Genomic DNA, 19,164 nt, shown 5'->3' on the forward strand with positions numbered 1-19,164 from the left:
TCCACTCAGATATGAGTCTCTTTTCCCAGTTGAGGTCCTTGACAATTGATTCTTCTGGACTCTCATTTTTCCTGAGGGTTTTGGTTTAACTCTCATTAGAAATGACACCAAATGCTAACCCTGTATGAGTGCTAACAAAACTGAATTCTTATTATCTCGTTTGTCCCACGCCTTGCCTCTCTGGACCTTTTATCCACAGTCTTCCAGGAAATGTGTGGAGCTATCTGCTCAGATAGCAACCAATGCTCAGAAGAGAACTGTATTCATAATTTTGGGGGCTATTAGTGAGATTATTATTTTCGATAGTGGTCTGCTTGGCTCCACTTCCAGTTCTGGAGTGGGCCTGTTTCACTCGCAGTCCAGGTTAACCTTTCTTGTTCCAACAGCTTAGTTGAAAGAAGACTTTCTCTGATACCATCTATCCTCCCTCTGTTCTTGACTTGGAGATCCTAAGATGTTTGCCTGTGATTTCCTGCACAACCAAATGTCCATGCTATGGTTCACCTCAGTATGCCCCTAAAAACTCAGACACAAAAATTACGTGGTTGTTTTGAGCAAGTCCTTGGGAACTTTCTTTAACCCGTTCATTCATTTGTTATGTCCTGTGTAAAGCCCAAATATAAACCAATACAAACCAAAAGGTGTTACTGAAGTACCCTATAGGCTATCCCTTTCCTGAAGGGATTGAAAGTGCTTCCTTCGCACCTCACTCAAGGCCTCAGCTACACAAGAATTTTGTACACAGTTGATCACTGTGCAGTTAGATTACAGAGGGAAACAGAATCCTTTAATTTACAGTATATTCTCCAACATACTGTAGGTACAAAAACTACTTCTGTAAACTCTGAAAAATGAAAACTATCCTCAAACATCACTGAACTTAGTTGGAACCTACCAATTATGTGATTTTTTTCCATAAGTCAGTTTAGCTTGTGGAGAAATAAGAAACCATTGGTATTTAGTGAAGGGCAGCCAAACACTGCAGGGTTGATTATGGCCAAATGAACGTATTGCTTTATTTAATTCTACTGAAGCTATACTGAAGTCTTTTCAGTATTTATTCAATGTACGGCAACCCAATGAACATTCACTTCTGTCCAGTGGTTTAGTATGAATATCTCTTTAGGCGACTGTAAAGTAGGATTTCCCATGTTATATGAAAATGCATCCCTGTCTAGTCTAGCATCCCAGAACACACATTCCAGAAGAAAGAAGCTCCTGTTCCATAGTCTTCAAGCTTGGATATTCAAAATTAAGTCTTTGAACACATCTTATAAGCACCTAAACATACATATCCTGATTTTTCATACATGCTTTGACATTACTGAAAAAAAGAATTTGCTCCATGTGGAAAATGTAGGAACTTTTTGGCAGTGAAAAAAAACAAAGTAAAACCCAAAAGAGTTTCAGCTGGACAAAAAGCAGATCCATTCCTCAACAATATATATAACTTCTGTTCTGAGATTTAACTGTGATCCGCAACTAATGATATGTTTATAGCCTACTATCTGGTCTCAGTTCTTTTTTATCTGATACTAGACCATCTAACGTATTCTTCTTTTGCCTTTATCTTTGGTGTGAGCTATGATCTAAGATTTTTTTTTCAAATTCAGAGCTCATCAGCATATCTAAAAAGTTTAGATAATTTCTGCCACCATGTTAAATCCAAATCTGAATTTTCTTTTTCCCTTTTCATTGTGCTGCCCAGTTCCTTGAGGCCCCTATGGGGCCTCATAAGCTTCTATGAGATGAACCAAGAATAACATGGCAGTGATTGAGAAAATACATACAAATACAATATTCTGAAGTAGCAGGAAACTGAAATGTGACTAATCACAAGAGCATGAAACTTCCTGTTTAAATGGACCATTTATTTTGTATTTTTGTAAGGTTTAAACTTTAAGTCTCAGTGAACTCATGAGATTAGAGCTGTATGGCAAAGAAGAATGCTAACATTAGAACTTGATGGAATGTTAGTATTGGTTAAATCTAGAGACCTGGGGGCACGAATATCAAAATCTTGCAGTTAATAAAAAATGGACTAAAATGCCATGAAGAACTGTGTGAACAGGCAGAGCTATTGCATTCATCTGAGCATTAGTGTACAAGAGAAGGAGAAAGAGAGAGAAGAACAAAATCTACAGCACAAAGAGGAAAATGAATGAAATATAGAAAACAAAATGTAATTTTGTTGATGAATGGAGAAGCAACAAAGCCTTCATCTAAAAAAAAGCAAAATTAAAACTACATAGTTGAGAGCTGATTTATATTTTTGTGAACACTTATTTAATTCCAATACATAAACAATTGTAAGAAGACTTCATGAGAAACAATGAAAGTCCACATCAATACAGTTCATTTAGGAAGTCTGAATTTAGAGAAACATCCTACAGTCCTCACTAAAATTGGAAATATTAGACTTGGTACTTCTGCTACATCTAAATTAAGAACACAGCAAATAAATAAGTAAATAAACACAAGACTACATCAACACTGCCTTTGAATACACCATAAAGTGGGGGGGGGGGGAAAAACTCTACATTTTTGTTTAAAAACCTTCCTAGGACAATTTTGAAAACCTTGAAACCAAAGCTAGCTCTCATGGCTTTCATAATCTACTGGATGATTATCACAACCCATGATGCAGTGAAAAAAAGTCCTGACAAATTTTCAAGGGATGCAAAAGCAGTCTTACCAAGAAAGACTACTATGAACAGATTGTCATGACAACTCCTTTATTTCCATGTCTCTTCTCTAATATTCAGTACCTGACAGGGTTCAGACCTAGTCAGATGATGGTCTCAGAAGCTATGTCCTCCCACCACAGCTCCCCAGTGTCCTGGTGGACCAATAAATTATGGGGAACGAGGGAAAATCACACACTGAAGACACAGAAGTTTGGATCTAGACTGTAGTGCACAAACTCCCAGTGCTGTCTCTGTATGTTAATCTCTTTAGCTATTTTTTGTTCAAACTTACACACAAAATGTGAATGTGCATGGTTTAAAAACGTTATTGCCATCTAATGAAATAATTATTAGTACTTCTTGGTCAGAAAGAGCAAGAGAGATCAATATTTTACACTGTTTTTAATTCATTTTAGAAGATTTCTAGAGAGTAGGTGATTTGTATGGCAAGGTGAAAGGCAAACAGAATTGTTCTGAACTGCAACTAAATGTCATAGTCACATACAGTCCATTCTCCTGGAATAAATAACATTTATTACTGTATTAAACAAAGACAAGTAATTGGCAGGCCTTCATAAACATCTTCTGTACTTACAGTGCCAGGTCGCGGATATGGAATTCTGCCCTGATATGGAATCAGCTGGTGGTTTGGGCCCTCCTTGTGTGCAAACGGCCCATTAAACACGGTCTGGATGTCAGATAAATGATATACACACACAGCTGAGCCTTTGAATATGGAGCTAGAAGAGAGTAATAAAAAGTTAGCACTTTAATCTACTATCTTTTACATAATTCTCCCATCATCATGCATGGCCTAGTGATGAGAGATACCCCTAAAATAACATATTTAATACAATTTAATACTTCTATAGCATGGATTCAACATATTTAACAATCAGCTGATTTAGCTTCCCAATATACAGCATTACTCTTTAAGGCTGAGCACCTTTTCAAACACTGACCTGAAAAGGAGGGAGGAAGGTACTATGCCACTAGTGGAACAAGAGAATTTCCTACTGTTGAATATAAAAGAAATATAACCTGGCCCAAGTTAAATCAGTGGCAAAAATATTGCTGACTTTGGTGAGACAAGGGTTTTGTAAACTTTGTGCTGCCAAGCTAGGCACAGGTTTCCAGAACTCCATACCAATATATTACCATAAGACCTTCATAAACCTTCTAAAATAGATGGCTAGAATGTTAATCAAAACATCCAGCACAATTACAGTTGGTTAGTTTATTATAACCAGTTGTCAGCTTTTCTAAACAAAATGAGGACAGGTTGAGGCTGTAAGAGAATTACTCCTATATACTCCAAAAATCCTGCCATAGAACTGGTCTCACAAAGATCCCTTTGGGAGGGGTGAAGGTTGCTGCTTCCTGAGGAGAAATGGGGTGTCACGTACGAGGAGGGCCTGTTTTTTCACTGTTTTTTGTTCATCCAAACATCTCTGATGCCTCCTCAGATAGCACATGCCCTGAATGGTCTCCATCATCCAGTGATGAAGAGCACTAAGGGAATAACTCCCAGTGTGATGCTAAGACTGCCTGCAGTGGAATTAAATCTTCCTTTCTTCTTTCACTGTATAAGAGGTTTGGGAAGTTTATCTTAACAAAATGGAAACTCCAATATTAACTGTGGGATGAAGACAGTTCAAGTAACTCTTTGTTTTCAATTGAAGAAGAAAAAAATCACTACAGAAGAAAACTGAAAATATTAAATGTTCAAATTTGCAGTTATAAGATATAGCATCTAAATTAGGAAAGTGCTACTGGTGATTACGCAACAATCAACGTTGCTCTTAGTTCTGTATGTATTAGCAGGAGGAAACTCTTAGATGGATTATGGTATTTGTGGAAATTTTAATAGATTTTAATAGGTTTTAAAAATATATTTAATGATTTCGGATGTTTTATTTGCTAGATTTACAGCAGATCATGCCACCAAAATAATTTGCCTCAATATTACACGGTTTACCTCAATATGGTTTAGGTAAAATTAATAATCATTATTATTTTGAAAGATGTTTCTCTTGATACTTTTCTTAGCTGGAGGTCTACAGAGGTGAAGATAAAGGAACTGTTGGAGAGTAAATTCATTATGACTGCTGTATTTAATTATGTAACACTTTCAATCTACAGTCAGAAAGAAAAAAGAAAGAAAGAGAAACCATAAACCACAAACCACGTGGTTTGAAAACAGAAATGCATGCGAGTGTTAAAACTTCAGTAGAGAGAGAAACTGGCTTGAGGGCCATGAAGATGCAAAGTTTTCTCTTTGTTGCCACCTTATATGGTCCTTTGACTCAGACCTTATTTCCACTGCAGGAGAATACCAGGAGAATTAGGTAAAAGTGTTTCCAACTGAGACATGTTGCATCCATAACCTAATCATAAGTGTGGTTTTACTGCTAAACATAGCCTCAGCATTTTCTCTTTTTGTGCAATAGGAATCGTAAAATATAGACAGCACCAGATGTTTACAAGTTATGGGATTCTTTTTTTCCCAACTAAATATTATAAAATCATACTTTCCTGGCTAGTTCACACATCTGAGAATGTGGATCCCTGTATACTATCATGGACAGAAAAGCCTGTCAGGAAAAAAGTATCTTTTTCATGCAAAGATTTTTTTAAATGGAAAATGCCATAAAATGAATTTATAGTAATAAGTTTAAAAATATGCAAATTTGATCAAATAAATGACATGAAACTAAAAAAAAAACAATAAAAAAGCTCTCTTTGAAGGTAAAGAATAACAGCTAAATAATACAGGGTGGTATATCCAATAGGAAGTATTTATTTCCATTCTGTATGATACCAATATTTGCTGAGAACAAGAAAAAAATGAAAAGAGATGGTAGAATCTGTAGGTCCATCAGGTCTATCTTTGTGTGTGTGTGGGGGGGGGGTCAGCATAGTAAGCCATATCTAGTACTTCCACTGCTCTTGAGAGCTCAAAGAGCGTTTCTTAATCTGGACATAAAGCTAATACTGCTGACTGCTGACAAGAAGCGTAAGGCTGCAAGTTGTGACGGATGAAGGAGGTGATCAAATGCAACAGAAGATTGCCTTTTTGCAGCCAACTGCAACTGACAGGGGTTATCTGCCATCTGTGCAATCATCTGCCAGCTGAGAGGGTGGAAATGATTTGTATGAATTCATTTAAGAATTTTAGGTTTGGTCTTTCAGGGTGCTGGATTCCTTCATCCAGCGTTAAGTGTTCTCCAACGCCACAGAAGTTCATTGCAAGTTCAGAATTGAAACTGTTACTCTGGCATGCAAAGGCTGGTCACAGAACACATACAGAATTTTGAAGAACAGTCTTGACCACAAACCCTCTTTTTCTGTATAAATATAGAAAATTGGGCAGGTCTGAAAGGTAATTTTTTTCAAATCTCCACAATTACCTTGATGTTGTAAAAATTCCATACACAAGTGTTGTTCTGGGGTTATCTGTTTCTAAAAGAAACACATCCTCTGTAGGAAAGAAAGAAAAAAAAGAAAAAAATTTTTTTTGAGTAGTTATACTAATTTTATTTTCCAGTCTACACAAAGACTTTATGCCTGCTGAAGTCAATGGTAGTTTTGTCTCTGACTTGAATGGGAAAAAGCAAACTTATCATATGAATGGACCATATGCAGAAATCTTGCACTTGAACATTCAGAAACAGATTTTGAAATTAACTGCACACTATCTAGCCTTCTGAAGACAGAAGGCAAAGATTTTCAAATATGTTCAGCATCCATTTCTCCCATTTCTCTCAGCGGGATCTTATTTCAGCAGGTTGTTTAACAGTAGGAAAATGTTTAAGTTGCAGTAGGTCAAAGACAAAATGTTCCCATAGATGGATATAATCCAAACCAGGAGAATTAGGTGTTTTGTCTTCTAGTACTCACTCTAGATGCCCTTCCATTAGCTCATGTTTGACTAAGAAACACATCACGATATGAATGACAAGTAGTTTCACAGTAAAGACACAGAGATGTAAAACCCTGCTCCTGCTCTGTGTGGATTTATTAACTTCACTATGCAAAACCGTACCTACTCATTGAATTTATCCAGCTTTACCTCTGATTTGTTTATTTTTGTTATACTTAAGTGAAAGAGTACTTTGGTCTCTGATATTTTGTCCTTATGAAGGTACTTATGAACTATAATCAAGTCACCTCTTAAACATCTTTTAAATCAGACAAAAAGACGGAAGTGTTTGAGCTTCCTACCATAGGATAAGCCATCCATTAATTTATGTGGGTCTTTTATTAACCTTCCGAAATTTTTAAGCATTCTTTTAAACATGTGAAACCCAGAAGACTTCATCGTACAACACTGGCAGAGTTATGCCCTTCTGCATTGCAAGTAAAAACAGAATCATGCCCTTGATCTCTCTCAGATTTTTCTGCATTTATAACTATGGTTATATTCTTCTTCTTTGCCAATGGACTGTGCTAAGAGCTCATACTGAGAACATATTATCCTATATTTTGTCATACAAAAAACTAAGCAGCTCTAGTTCTTTGTTGAATAGGAGTAGACCAGCAAATTGGAGCTCTGAAATATTAGCTATTGGATGCTAAGAATTTCTGAAAGTTAGTCAGCAAAGTACCTTATATGTACTGAATTACATCAAATTAGGATTTGATTCTATGCCCATTATGTTCCATAGAAATCTGTGAACCAAAACAAGTACACTAAATATTTGTAATGATACCAAGTCAGAAAGAATCTGAACACCATTTGTTTCAATGAAGATCAGGAATAATGCAACAGGAGATAGGTGAATTACAATGGAGAGGTCAGAATCAGATGCAGCCCCAGTGTGGGGTTCATTAGCTATTTATATGTATGTGTATATTTATACTTATATTTATATATACCAATACACATACCAAATCTTTCAATACCTAAATTTAGAACTATGACTTTGTATATCTCAGCTATGGGCAATACAGAATTTGAAACTTTTTGATAATGGTTTTTGGCACTTAAGGATCAAGATCTGCATTTAATTAATTCCTTACTGAGAGGAAACCTTATATGATTGCTGTATAGACTAGTCATTGAATGTCTGCAGTGTTTCACATATGGAACTGAAGATGTAAATATTTGAATAAATCCCAAGAAATTATATTTACTCATTGTATTATTGCTAGTGCCAGTAATGACATTTAGTAGTATTAGCTTGAGTCATCAGATAGAGGCCTCCAAAAAAGAAAAACTGTATTGCAAAAAGGCTGTATGTTAAACAGTGATATAACAGTTTCAAAGAGATATACATTAAAAAGCCTCTATCATAATCCTAGATAGTAGAAAAATAACAATAGACTGCACTTACATGTTCCCTTCCAAATATTAATTCCCTACATATATATTCTTTACAAAGTGAAGATTAATTATCTTTATTTCAAAGATATAATGCTAGTGACTCAGAGAGATGTAGGAAGAAATCTTTTGTTTCCTGTCACAAAACTTCAAGGTGGATTTGTCATGGACCTCTGCAGGGCCAAATATCACTGTGGGAACTTTAATGTTTAAATATGTTCAGGGTGCAGGATTTAGGTAAAACTTTGTAGAGACTTTCTTGCCATACCTAATTCGTCAAAGTATGTTTCTGTTCCATCTTCATCCATTACTGAGCACACAAGTCTCGCTTTCAAGAATGTTGTCCACTTGTTTACAAGACTACGCTGACCACCTGTGTCATTCTGGAAAAGAATATTATTTTCATAAAAATGAAATACAACACAGCTAATAATTTATTGGATCTTCCCACAGTTTTCTCAGGTTAATGCTATCCATCATCTACAAAATATCTAATACAAAAAAATAGATAAGCCTAAACCAGCCCCCCTCATCTAAACACTCCAGATCTGGGGAGAACAAAAACTAGTTTTCTGAGGGGACTTGCTGAGCTGGGCTAACAGGCTTGCGAGGGCACTTGATTTTGTGCAGCCAGTAAAAGGCTATCAGAATAAGTTTACCTTATGGATGGAGAGTTATGAGAGTCAGCAGCAAGTTGAGATCAGTCACTGCCTTACAGTTCTCCCCATGAAACCCTTGTTTCTTTGTTCACATCTTCAAAGAAGACATGCCCAATGTGACTTGTCTCCTAGTGCCAGCCCTGCTGTGAGCACACTGCCAGCTCACGCAGGAGGGTACTACAGCTCCCAGTGGGTGCCCAGCAGTTGAGGGCGGTTTGAGAATTGTCCTGTGCATGTCACTTTCCCAGAACGAAGAGACCAGAAGCTACCTGCTATTTTAAGCTGTGTAGCTCTGAACTAAATTCTGAAATGACAGCTACTATGGATCACTAAGCTCATTCTGTGCTGCTGCAAGTCTTTCTAGCTGGCTTGGTCCAGAGCTAGCTTAGTCACAGCTAGCTCAAGGAGCTCTCTGTCTGACTCCAGTGCAAAAGAGAAAGAATGATTGTTAAACCAGACAGTGCACCACAGAGATGATAGCTCCTGGCTCGTTAGGCTGGTGAAGGACTTAGATCTAAGAGCAGCATCTTGGAAACTGTATATCACAATGTCACCCAAATGAAGGGAAAAGGGAAAATGAGGAACCTATACAAATGTGCTTTATACAAAATGCTGTGCATGTTCCACTGATGCTCCTGGAACTGGTAATCAGGCTTTTGGGGGCACCCATAAGGGGCATTTTTGGGGGTCTCTTTTGGCACCATTGTACTAATCTATTTGGACTGTCTCAAAGGTGTTGATATATGAATAGGATGGTATACAAATATGGCTAGCTCAGAATTGTATTCATGTCCTTGGGATTTTGCCATTGACTTCAATGTAAGTCTAAACAGTTTGAGGCCTTTCAAAAATCATCTGGGCTTCATTATAACAGTAACAGTAATAATACAGCTATAATACTGTGAAATGTCTTCTTGCAAAATACCCAATAGGGCCTTTGGGCACCTTCACAAAAACATAAAAAAACCAGGGAGATTATAAGACAGATCACATGCCTCATCAAATTGCCAGAGAAGGAGCTTAATACAATCCCAGACGTGCCCTTACACCCTGCACAACAACATCGCAAAACATCAAATTCTAAGGAAGATCCAGATTAAAGAGCGGGAACACACAAACTCTAACAATTATCTTCCTGCTCTTTCCAAAAGAAAGCCTGAAAAGACTAGCAGTAATTGTGCATTTTATAATTTTGCTCTTGTTAAAAAAAAAACAAAAAAACTCCATTTCACAAGATATATTAATAGCTGCTTCAATCATTTTTCATGTATAGTTGATTATAGATACAAAAAGGAAAGAGACAATGAGGAGTGTGGTGGTTGTACATTCATTACCCGTACATGAGTAGCCATAACTCCTGAGTTTAATGTCTGTATGCATGTTCTTAAAGTTAGGCTCATACATACATCAATGCAAGACCTCTGAAGGGACAAATATTATAAAAATTAAAACAATATTTGAAAGGTAAATCAACCTATTTAAAAGCTGAATTCTGATATTTCCAAATTTTTGAAAGATTTTATGTGTGTAGGGGTGAAAACTTTAGCTGTTTTATAGTTCAGTTTTTCTACGCAAAAAAAGGTATCTGATTCATGCGAAGTAAAGCAAGTTTGGAAATTCAACATTGCTATACCTATTCTGAGACAGGGAGAGAAATATACAATTTCCTGAATCTCTACATTTTCATATCAGTGTAGATATAGCAGATATGAATAACAAGCTGAGGCTCTAGCTGTGTGTTCAATAACATCTCTTCTTAATTACGAATGTGGAAGCTGAAACCGGAAATTTGTTTCTAATATAAATTAGAGGCTTTTCAATCATTTTAATGAAACTGTCATTTAGCTTATCAAATTGTAGTAGCCGTTTGTCCCAGCAACCTGGCACACAATTCTTACTGGGCATATTCTTGCAATCATTGAATGAATTTGCTTTGTGCTGCCGCTGTTGTCTGTGAGTCTCTCTTTGAAGAAGAAGTAGACTTTGGCATCATTGGGGTCAGTGCCATCTGGGATAACGTGAGCATCCACAAAAATAGGCTCTGAAATGAAACAGGCCAAAAGATGTATCAGTATAAGCAGTTAATGTTTTGACAGTTACTGACCCCTTTAAGGAACTGCTATATAATGCATATAGATGTATTGCTGTGGCAGGTTGAGCTTAGCTCTAGCCTCGCGTCTGTATATAACATATATCACTAGGTACATGGTTTCAAGCCAGCAGCCTTACGTTTCTGCTGCATCTCATTTTATCCTGCAGCAGATTTTTAGAAAAGTGATTCAAATTCAGAAGCAGGAGTGTTAGTTTATTAGAGGGATTAAAAGACTTTGAGGAAGAAGGGGGAAGAATCAGTGAGTTATCGGGGCACTTTAGGAAAGATTCATTGAGGGAAAATATAAGAGGAAAAGTAAGTAGCTGAAAGACTCATTAGGAAAAAAATAAACAAGGTACTTTAAAAATACATAAATAAGAGAGGAAAATAGCTCTTGGAACACTGAAAGGAAAGCAGGATTTGCAAATGCATGAACAGTGAAGTTTCCCAAACAGTGGGAACAGTGAACAGTGAGTTCATATCAGAGGATGATAAACAGCGAAGCATATATGCCAAACACTGCAAGGGAGCACTAAGAGAGCAAAACAATAAAAATCTGGAATAGCAGGCATGTAATTTTTGAAGGACATATATACACCTAAGATTACAAAACACAGTAGTGCTATTACTAGTATTCTCCTTTAAACAGTACATTATGATATGCAAGTGACTGTGTACTACTTTAAGGCAATCTTTTATTAGGCAAACACTATTGGTGCTGCTACCTGCCTTTGCTTTTGGCAATTTCCTATGCTAAAATCTAATGAAAAGTGGGGGGAGACCTCAGAAGACCTCCTTTGTCTGAAGGAAGAAGTGGGCCCTCTTCCTCTCTGAAGGATCTTTTTAATGGTTATGCAAGGTTGCTTGATTGGTTTAAATTGAGTACAAATCTTGAAACAATCCAATACAAAGCTTTGATCTCTGACAGAAAATTCATTCCTGCGACTGTGGCATTTTCGTGTTCTCATGAGGCTATTCTCAATTACAATATCAAGTATCATGATTCTGTCTCTAAAAGAACATGGAAATAAATTGTGCTTGTCAAGTACCTCTTCTGAGTGTGTTTATCAGGTATATTATCCAGTAATTAGATATTTTTAATGGCATTCTTTCCCAATTCACTTTGGGATATGTAGGGGTGTGTAAGAGAGTAGAAAAATAGAAGAACAAATTAGAAAATAGTTTCCTCTTTATAGCAAATCTAATTTATTCTGATAAAATAAGTTGTAATCCTGTGACAGCAGTCACAGGTATAGGCAGGTACTGCAGGAGTCGTATACAGAAATTACAGGAATCACCCTAAAAAAATCAGTCAAAAAAAGTAATTCATGTTTAAGAAGTTAAAGTATGCTTAAACATACTTTAAGAAAGTATGTTTATTTCAACATACTTTGAGGGTGTTTTAAAACTGAACTATTATGTTAGTTGCTCCTAACCTTTGACATTTACCTTTGCTCAGAGGGTCCACCACCATTTTCATTCAATGCTGTTTAACTGGAAGGAGTCTTCTTACCAGTGAAGTCAGGGAGAATTTCCACATTGATTTCAGTGAAGCCAAGTGTTAAGTTTTTGTACCCAGAAGTTAGCTTTCCTACTGTGTCTTGATAATCAGTCTCTTACCATAGAAATAAATGGCAAAAATTGTCAGACTTAACTAATAATAGGACTCTCTCCTAAATACATTTTGAATACAAGTGGTAGTGAGCCCTCCACAAGAGGCAGATTAACCCGAATTGACTAAATTTGTAATTCATTGTAAAAAACGTAGAGTCATACGTTCTAATTTAAGGCAATATCTTATGCATTAGAGGTGAAGAAAGTACTCCCCTAGAAGTCAGGCTGCCTGACAACTTGTCTTTGGAAAGGTTTTCCTACACTTTCCACCAGGTGGGGTGGCCCATGATGCTGGCCCAGGCAGTGAGTCCTCTGTTCCTTCACACCACTTGAAGTGCACTGTCTAGAACATGTATTTGCACACATTTCTTCTTCGTGGATTCACTTTACAAATTAAATTCAGAAAGGGAAATAAAAACTCTTTATTTTAAATGAAGCAAAGCAGAGATTCTATGAAACACATTAAAAGCTTTGGTAAAATAAATCCATCTTACCACTTAGCCACTTTGAGTTGTGTTGATCGGTTCTCACGGCATTGCGTTTGGTTAAGCTGCGGAAAATGGCAGCATCCGTCCCCATGAAATCAATATACATTCCTGAAAAAAGCTCTTCATCTACAGAGAATTGAAATGGGGGAGGGAAGGAGAAGAGAAAATAAATGCAACGTTATGGCTTTTGGGAAATCCATATTTAGTGATCTATACTTATGTTGAACTCTTGCCAGCTCTTCATTTGCATAGTAGTCTATACACTTAAATCTTGGGTGGTGGGAATGGTGTCTCCTCTGATTTACAAAGACACAACTAAGACTGAGAGAGAATCTTTGAATTTTGCTCAAGGACTTTTGGGGAACTGCATAATTAAATGCAGCAGCAAAACCACATAAGTGGTGAACCTTTCTTTGATATGAAGTTTTAGTGACTGAACTTTCATTACTAAGTATCATTGGAAAATCAGGCTAGTGTTATCGAAAAGCATCATATTCAATTTTTTAAGTAAGTACTTAAAAAAGCTTTTTTGTTATGGGAGTAGACAAAATGACTGGGCTGAATTTATTGCTGGTGTAACTGGCACAACATCTATTGCAGTGAATGGATCTGTGCCAATTTCTTCCAAGAGTATTCTCAAGGCTGCCCCAGGCAGCCTCAAGCTGATTTCAGTATTGCAGAGGCCAGACAATCATATTATTGAACTTTACTCAGAGTAATATGGAGCAACAATTGCCCCCTTTTATACACTTGATTCTAAGTATAGGTCTATTTTGTATGAACGGAATTAGATATGCAACTCTTACATTAACAGAATTACGAACTTTTGCTCCCCGTGCAGGACTGAAAATTCAGTTCATCTGTCAGACGGTATATCTGTGTTTGTGTGTGTGTGTGCATAAATACACACACACATATATATATATAATTATAATTATATATACTGTCATTTTCCGCTCCATGAATAACCAAGCAATTTCCACTGACTAATGGCAATGAAAACCCAGAGTAGAAAACAGTAGCTAAAATAAACTTAAACTTTCAGAGTGGGAGTGGTGGCTGAACACATTCCAGTACAGCTGGGTCCTTTGATTGATGTTTTTGTCTGAATTCCTGGACTACCCAGAGAGTGTGGTCAATCTGGCAAGAGTCACAGGTTCTGAAGCGCTTGAGGCTATTTTTATGCTTTGATGTGTGTGTGTGTGTGTGTGTGTGTGCGTGCGCACACATCAATATGGAAGACTATCGGCTCATGAGAGAATTAAACCCTAGAGACTGTATTTTTCTACTACTGGTTACAGCCAACACTGAACCCCTACAGATTAGCTAGTGTATATCGCAGGCATTCTGCTTTTGTCTCTCTCAGGGAAGAGAGGAATCATACACAGGGTAACCCGTTCCCTTGGGATAAAAAGTATAAAGATTTAAACAATGCATTTGCTGCATGTCTGTGAAAAATTTACTTCCTAAATATATATTGACAGAATGATGTTAGTTCAATACTTACTTATAATCAATGTTTGTATATCAGCCTCATTGCCTCAAACCATCAAAGCTTTATTCTGATGAAATAAGTTGGTTGAAAGAGATCAGGCTTATGGTTCTCACTAATTCTCAGTGCTTTGTATACACACACACACACACAAAAGTGATGATAATAATAATGATGATGATAATAATAATAACATGTAATTCTAAATCCTATTACATATCAACTCTATCAGATATGTCTTTAGCATTCCTGGAGTCTGCTTGCTAATCAGGTACCAGATGACATCTGTCAGCTCTTCTTCCTTTCAGCTAAATTCTTAAATTCCACACAGTTTATTTGCACAAACAACTAATTTTCACTACTTCTCTTTGTTATTACGGGAATTACTGAATTGATGAGGTATGTCTGCTTTTGTAAATACTTCAGAGCCTTGGCGGGAAAAAAAGACATACATCCTGCACATTAGTTATGCCAAGCTTGATCAAAGCACATTTTTTATTGCTTTGATGCAAAAGTGTCTTTGTACAATGGTAAATTGTACCGAGTTCTAATTTGTTTTTATAATATCACTTTCCTCTGAAAAGTGAATCACCTTTCCTGTTTCATTCTAAGGTCATATTGTGTGTTATGCAGGATGCTAGCAGTGCCCAAAATTGATGAGAAATTGCAGCTATATTTAAAAATGGTTCTTTTATTGTGGAAGAGTTACCCAGTCTAGTAGTATTTCCCAGCTTCTGAAGACAGAGAAAGGAATTTCTTTTGCAGAAGAACACTCACATGAGAGTTCACTACCATGGCTTCCGTCCCCATCATTCTTAGGTCATGCTGTGAATTATAAAATCTTCCCTTTTCCAGCATGGATATCGAGGCTAACTTCATTCAAGCTTAATGTTTTTGAAGTGACTGAATCTTGTAGTTACAGGGAATTCAGAGAGAAAATATGTAACTAAATCTGTAGGAAAGTCTTGAAAAAGAATTTGACCTCTGTTGAATAATTTGAACCTTGCAGATGAATTATGTCATGAAAGATGGGTCCAACATGGAGGGAGGTCTCTTCAGTCACATAACTGAGAGATCAAGGAAGATAATGTAAAGTCCACTAAGATGAACAGAGCTGCCATATATCTATTACAGGAAAAAAAAAGTCTTACTGTTCAGAAACAGTGTACTTTGTACTAGGATTTCATAAAATCTAGAAGGAATGAGGAAACTTTATCCTTTAATGATAGTGATTCACTTAACAAGACCAGAGCAGCAATGTGGAGCAGTGGATTAATCCATTACTGGATTTAAACAAATGTTTTCTTACTCAGTGAGTATGTGTAAACACTGAACATAGATCACTGGTGAGATAAAAATATAAAGGGAACAAATTTTCAGAGGTATCTTGGTAGCATTTTCCTGTCTTCTTAGCATTAGAATTCCCCTTCAGTTCATACCTTTGTGAAGGAAATTATTTGTCCTTTGTACTATATGTATTAGCAATGAGGAATGAAAAAATATTTTAATTTATAGTTTGAAGACTATTTATGATAGAATATATGATACTTTCCTCATGCTCCATGAGACCCAGACTTTTAAGGAAATATCTAGCACAATACGTACGTAATTCTCATTGATTTCAGTGGAAGTCTAATGGCGGACACACCACACATTGTTTCTTTGTAAACCCCAGGTCAAACGCCTAGCATTCTGTGTGCACTAAATCCTCTTTGCTAAAGGAAGTCTGAAAAATCTGTGCAACTGCTGTCCTCTTTGCAGCCACAACTCTTGCAAGGATTAGGTACACATTCAAAACTCGAGGCTTTGGATGCAGAGCCCTGTGAGCGTGTTCGAAATGTGAAAGGTGCCGTGTCCGGCAGCGAGGAGGACCAGCAGCACGGCCAAGGGCTTGCCCCAGCTCAGCGGCAGCCCTGCCGTCCGGGCAGGCCCCTGTTTCTGCCTGGCCGGCAGCACGCTGCTGGCAACCTCCTGCCAGCTGGCAGCAGGCACAGGGAAAACAAAAGAGTTGATTGAGCAAGCCTAATGAATTAAGGCAATGTTTAGTCATCTAAGTGCCGTGATTTAGCCCAGTCATTTCACAGAAGAGAGTTTCTCGGGGAGCCACTGACTCAGTATGCCTGCTGAGGAGCACTGGGCTGCTCCTCAAGAAAGCCCACAGCCTAATCTTCTGGTAGAAAAGAAAAGAAAAGAAAAGAAAAGAAAAGAAAAGAAAAGAAAAGAAAAGAAAAGAAAAGAGAAGAGAAGAGAAAAGAGAAAAAGAAAAGAGGAGTTTCTTTTACTAATGACTTGGGTTACACAAAGCCTATGCCCCCACTGAATCTGCACTTAGGTGTGTGATAGGCCCTGCAGTAACTATTTGTAAGGGGTGTATCTCACTGTCACTGAGAACAGTCCCACCAATCCACAAGGATATTTTAGGTGTGCTAGTTGTATCACTCTCTGGCCTTTCATATGGAAGAAAATTGCTAAATTGGTTGGGTATAAAGCCAACTGAGGAATGAAGAGCCATGTAATAGCTGGTGGGCTCTACAGCAGACATGACAAGAAAAATGAAATTCAAACTAACTAAAGTCTTCAGGCTTTCTTTCCCTGGCTACACCGAGATGTTACAAATGATTAAATGAGACACGAGTACTGCCCAGGATGAACAAGGTCAGAAACTGTTCAAACAGAAATGTTAGACAGGGTAATAGAAAGTTGAAACTAACCCTGGGAAAAAATGTATATGCTGGAAAAGCGACAATCTTTTGTTTTCTGTTTCTCTCCCTCTTTCTCACAACAGCTAATTTCTGCATTTTGTTCATGTCTCCATCCTTAGCTTCTTGTAAACCTTGTAACAACTTCTGCCCATCAGCACTAATGCAATGGCCTCCTTTTCACAGGCTGACACCTGTGCCCAGCTCATTTATGACATCTCATTATTCCACACCATGCATGATAATAAGGCGTTAGACCTCAACATCTCAGAGTATTTTTACTTACTGATCATAACAGACACCGTGTTCACATTAGGATTGAAAGAGCAGCGTCCTTTCCCTGATTCACACTTGGAGTCGATCTTGAAGATTTGTTCCTGCAATGTAGATGTTCACGTCATTTCTCATTTTAGAAACCTTCAGAGATAAAGCACTTTTTCTGCTTTGTTGTTTCCAGCATTAACAGTGCTCAGCTCAGGACTGTTGCTGTACTATCTACAATTTAGCTTTCCTATGCAGATTTGCATCGCCTTTTTAGACAACTTTCTCACTGCTACCCAGTTATTTTCATGATTCTTGTTATAATTGAAGATATTGAAATAGAGATTTTTTTTTCTTTCAGCTCAGTTATGCTTTAGAGTCTTTGATTGTCCTGATAATACCACAATAACATCTGTGGAGATATTCTGTGTTTTTGAAGTTACCTATCGTTTATTTGCTGAGTACATGGTGATACTTATATTAGTCTAAAACATTTATAATAAAGCTATTAGAACAATAATAAATGTTAAATATAAATCTCATACGGCAACCATTTTGTCATAGTACAAATATTTTGCTTTTTATTGGGGTATCAGACCTCCAAAAAACCCCCTAAATCACACTTCTTTTATTCAGTGCCATCTCTTGTATTAAGCTCAGCGCTCCAGTTCTGTGGTGACTGATGATTCACTAGTATCTCTTGTTGAAGCCAGAAATCTCTTGGAAATTTTTTGCTGTTTAGGAAACTTGGTATGGGGCCTTGTTTATATTTTATGGGATTTATAAATAGGAAATATATTTGGCAAAGTAGAAGCAACCTGGACTACAGCTTGAAATACAGACAGTCCGAACATCTTTATACTATTCCCCCATCTTGGCGCACTTCTTCATTTCCTAGTTCCCAATAATACTAAAGAGTGCAGGTATGCTGAACAAAAAGGAACTATTGGGTCCAAGTCAAGTTCTTAAAAATTGCAGGCAATAATGGAATAGATATAGATCTAGAGCACATCTACTCACATACCATTGCACACCACATGAAAAACTTGTTCCTAGCATCCTATTACAAACTTAGACTATTTAATAAAAGGCCAAAGGACACAACTGCAAGGGAGTGAAAAAACAAACAAACAAACAAACAAACCCTTAAAGTATCTCTGTTTCAACTGAAAAAGGTAGTTAACCAAAACTCCAAAGAAAGGCTTTTGTGATATACATATCAATGTTGTAGGTATTAAACTAACGCCAGCAACTCCTTATACCCTCTTTCACTATTAATGCAAATCACAATGGAAACGGGATGCCACACAGATCACTGAGCAGCCATCTGGTGATAATAAATTGTAGACTCTACTGATCTGAAATACTCAGCTACAACAGGAAGTTTTCATATTCTATTATCTCTTATCTCTTTTCCCTCTCTTCTGTTTTGCCTGATTTAATCACAGAGATCTTATCTGCCACTTTAGTAATAAGCCCTCTAAACAATGATAAAACATAAATATGAAGTTTCTACTATGATCTTGTTTTTTTGTTTTACTTCTAGATTAATATGTAGTTTGATATTAATCTATATTTGCTACATTCTACCACTATTTACCAAATCAAAATGTGCAATGCTGCACTATTAAACTGGCCCCAGGACAACATTTAATTTTAATATATATTAAACTACTTATTTACTCTGTAATTAATTCACACAGTGATTATATTTGCTTCTGTTTGCATCTGCTCTGCCCTTAGAATATGTTTGTGTGACTAAAAGAGTCATTAACAAACACCAAAATATCAAGTATGCAGAGCAAGAATTATTTTTTAAGCTTTGCATCAGGGAAACATGATTTAATAA

General features: G+C 36.9%; 1 protein-coding gene across 1 annotated transcript in view; it reads right to left on the reverse strand.

Annotated features, from left to right (window-relative positions):
* Positions 1 to 19,164, reverse strand: part of SEMA3C (semaphorin 3C) — a 125,957-nt gene that overhangs the window by 27,658 nt on the left and 79,135 nt on the right. Inside the window, exons 6-11 of the mRNA XM_026068896.1 lie at positions 17,341 to 17,431; positions 12,870 to 12,989; positions 10,568 to 10,710; positions 8,279 to 8,393; positions 6,098 to 6,167; positions 3,283 to 3,427 (exon numbers count right to left, since the gene is read on the reverse strand). Coding sequence (XP_025924681.1) covers positions 3,283 to 3,427; positions 6,098 to 6,167; positions 8,279 to 8,393; positions 10,568 to 10,710; positions 12,870 to 12,989; positions 17,341 to 17,431 — 684 coding nt within the window. The remainder of the gene's footprint in view (positions 1 to 3,282; positions 3,428 to 6,097; positions 6,168 to 8,278; positions 8,394 to 10,567; positions 10,711 to 12,869; positions 12,990 to 17,340; positions 17,432 to 19,164) is intronic.

The sequence above is a fragment of the Apteryx rowi genome, unplaced genomic scaffold (assembly GCF_003343035.1).
Source record: "Apteryx rowi isolate R43461 unplaced genomic scaffold, aptRow1 scaffold_282, whole genome shotgun sequence".
Taxonomy (NCBI): Eukaryota; Metazoa; Chordata; class Aves; order Apterygiformes; family Apterygidae; genus Apteryx; species Apteryx rowi.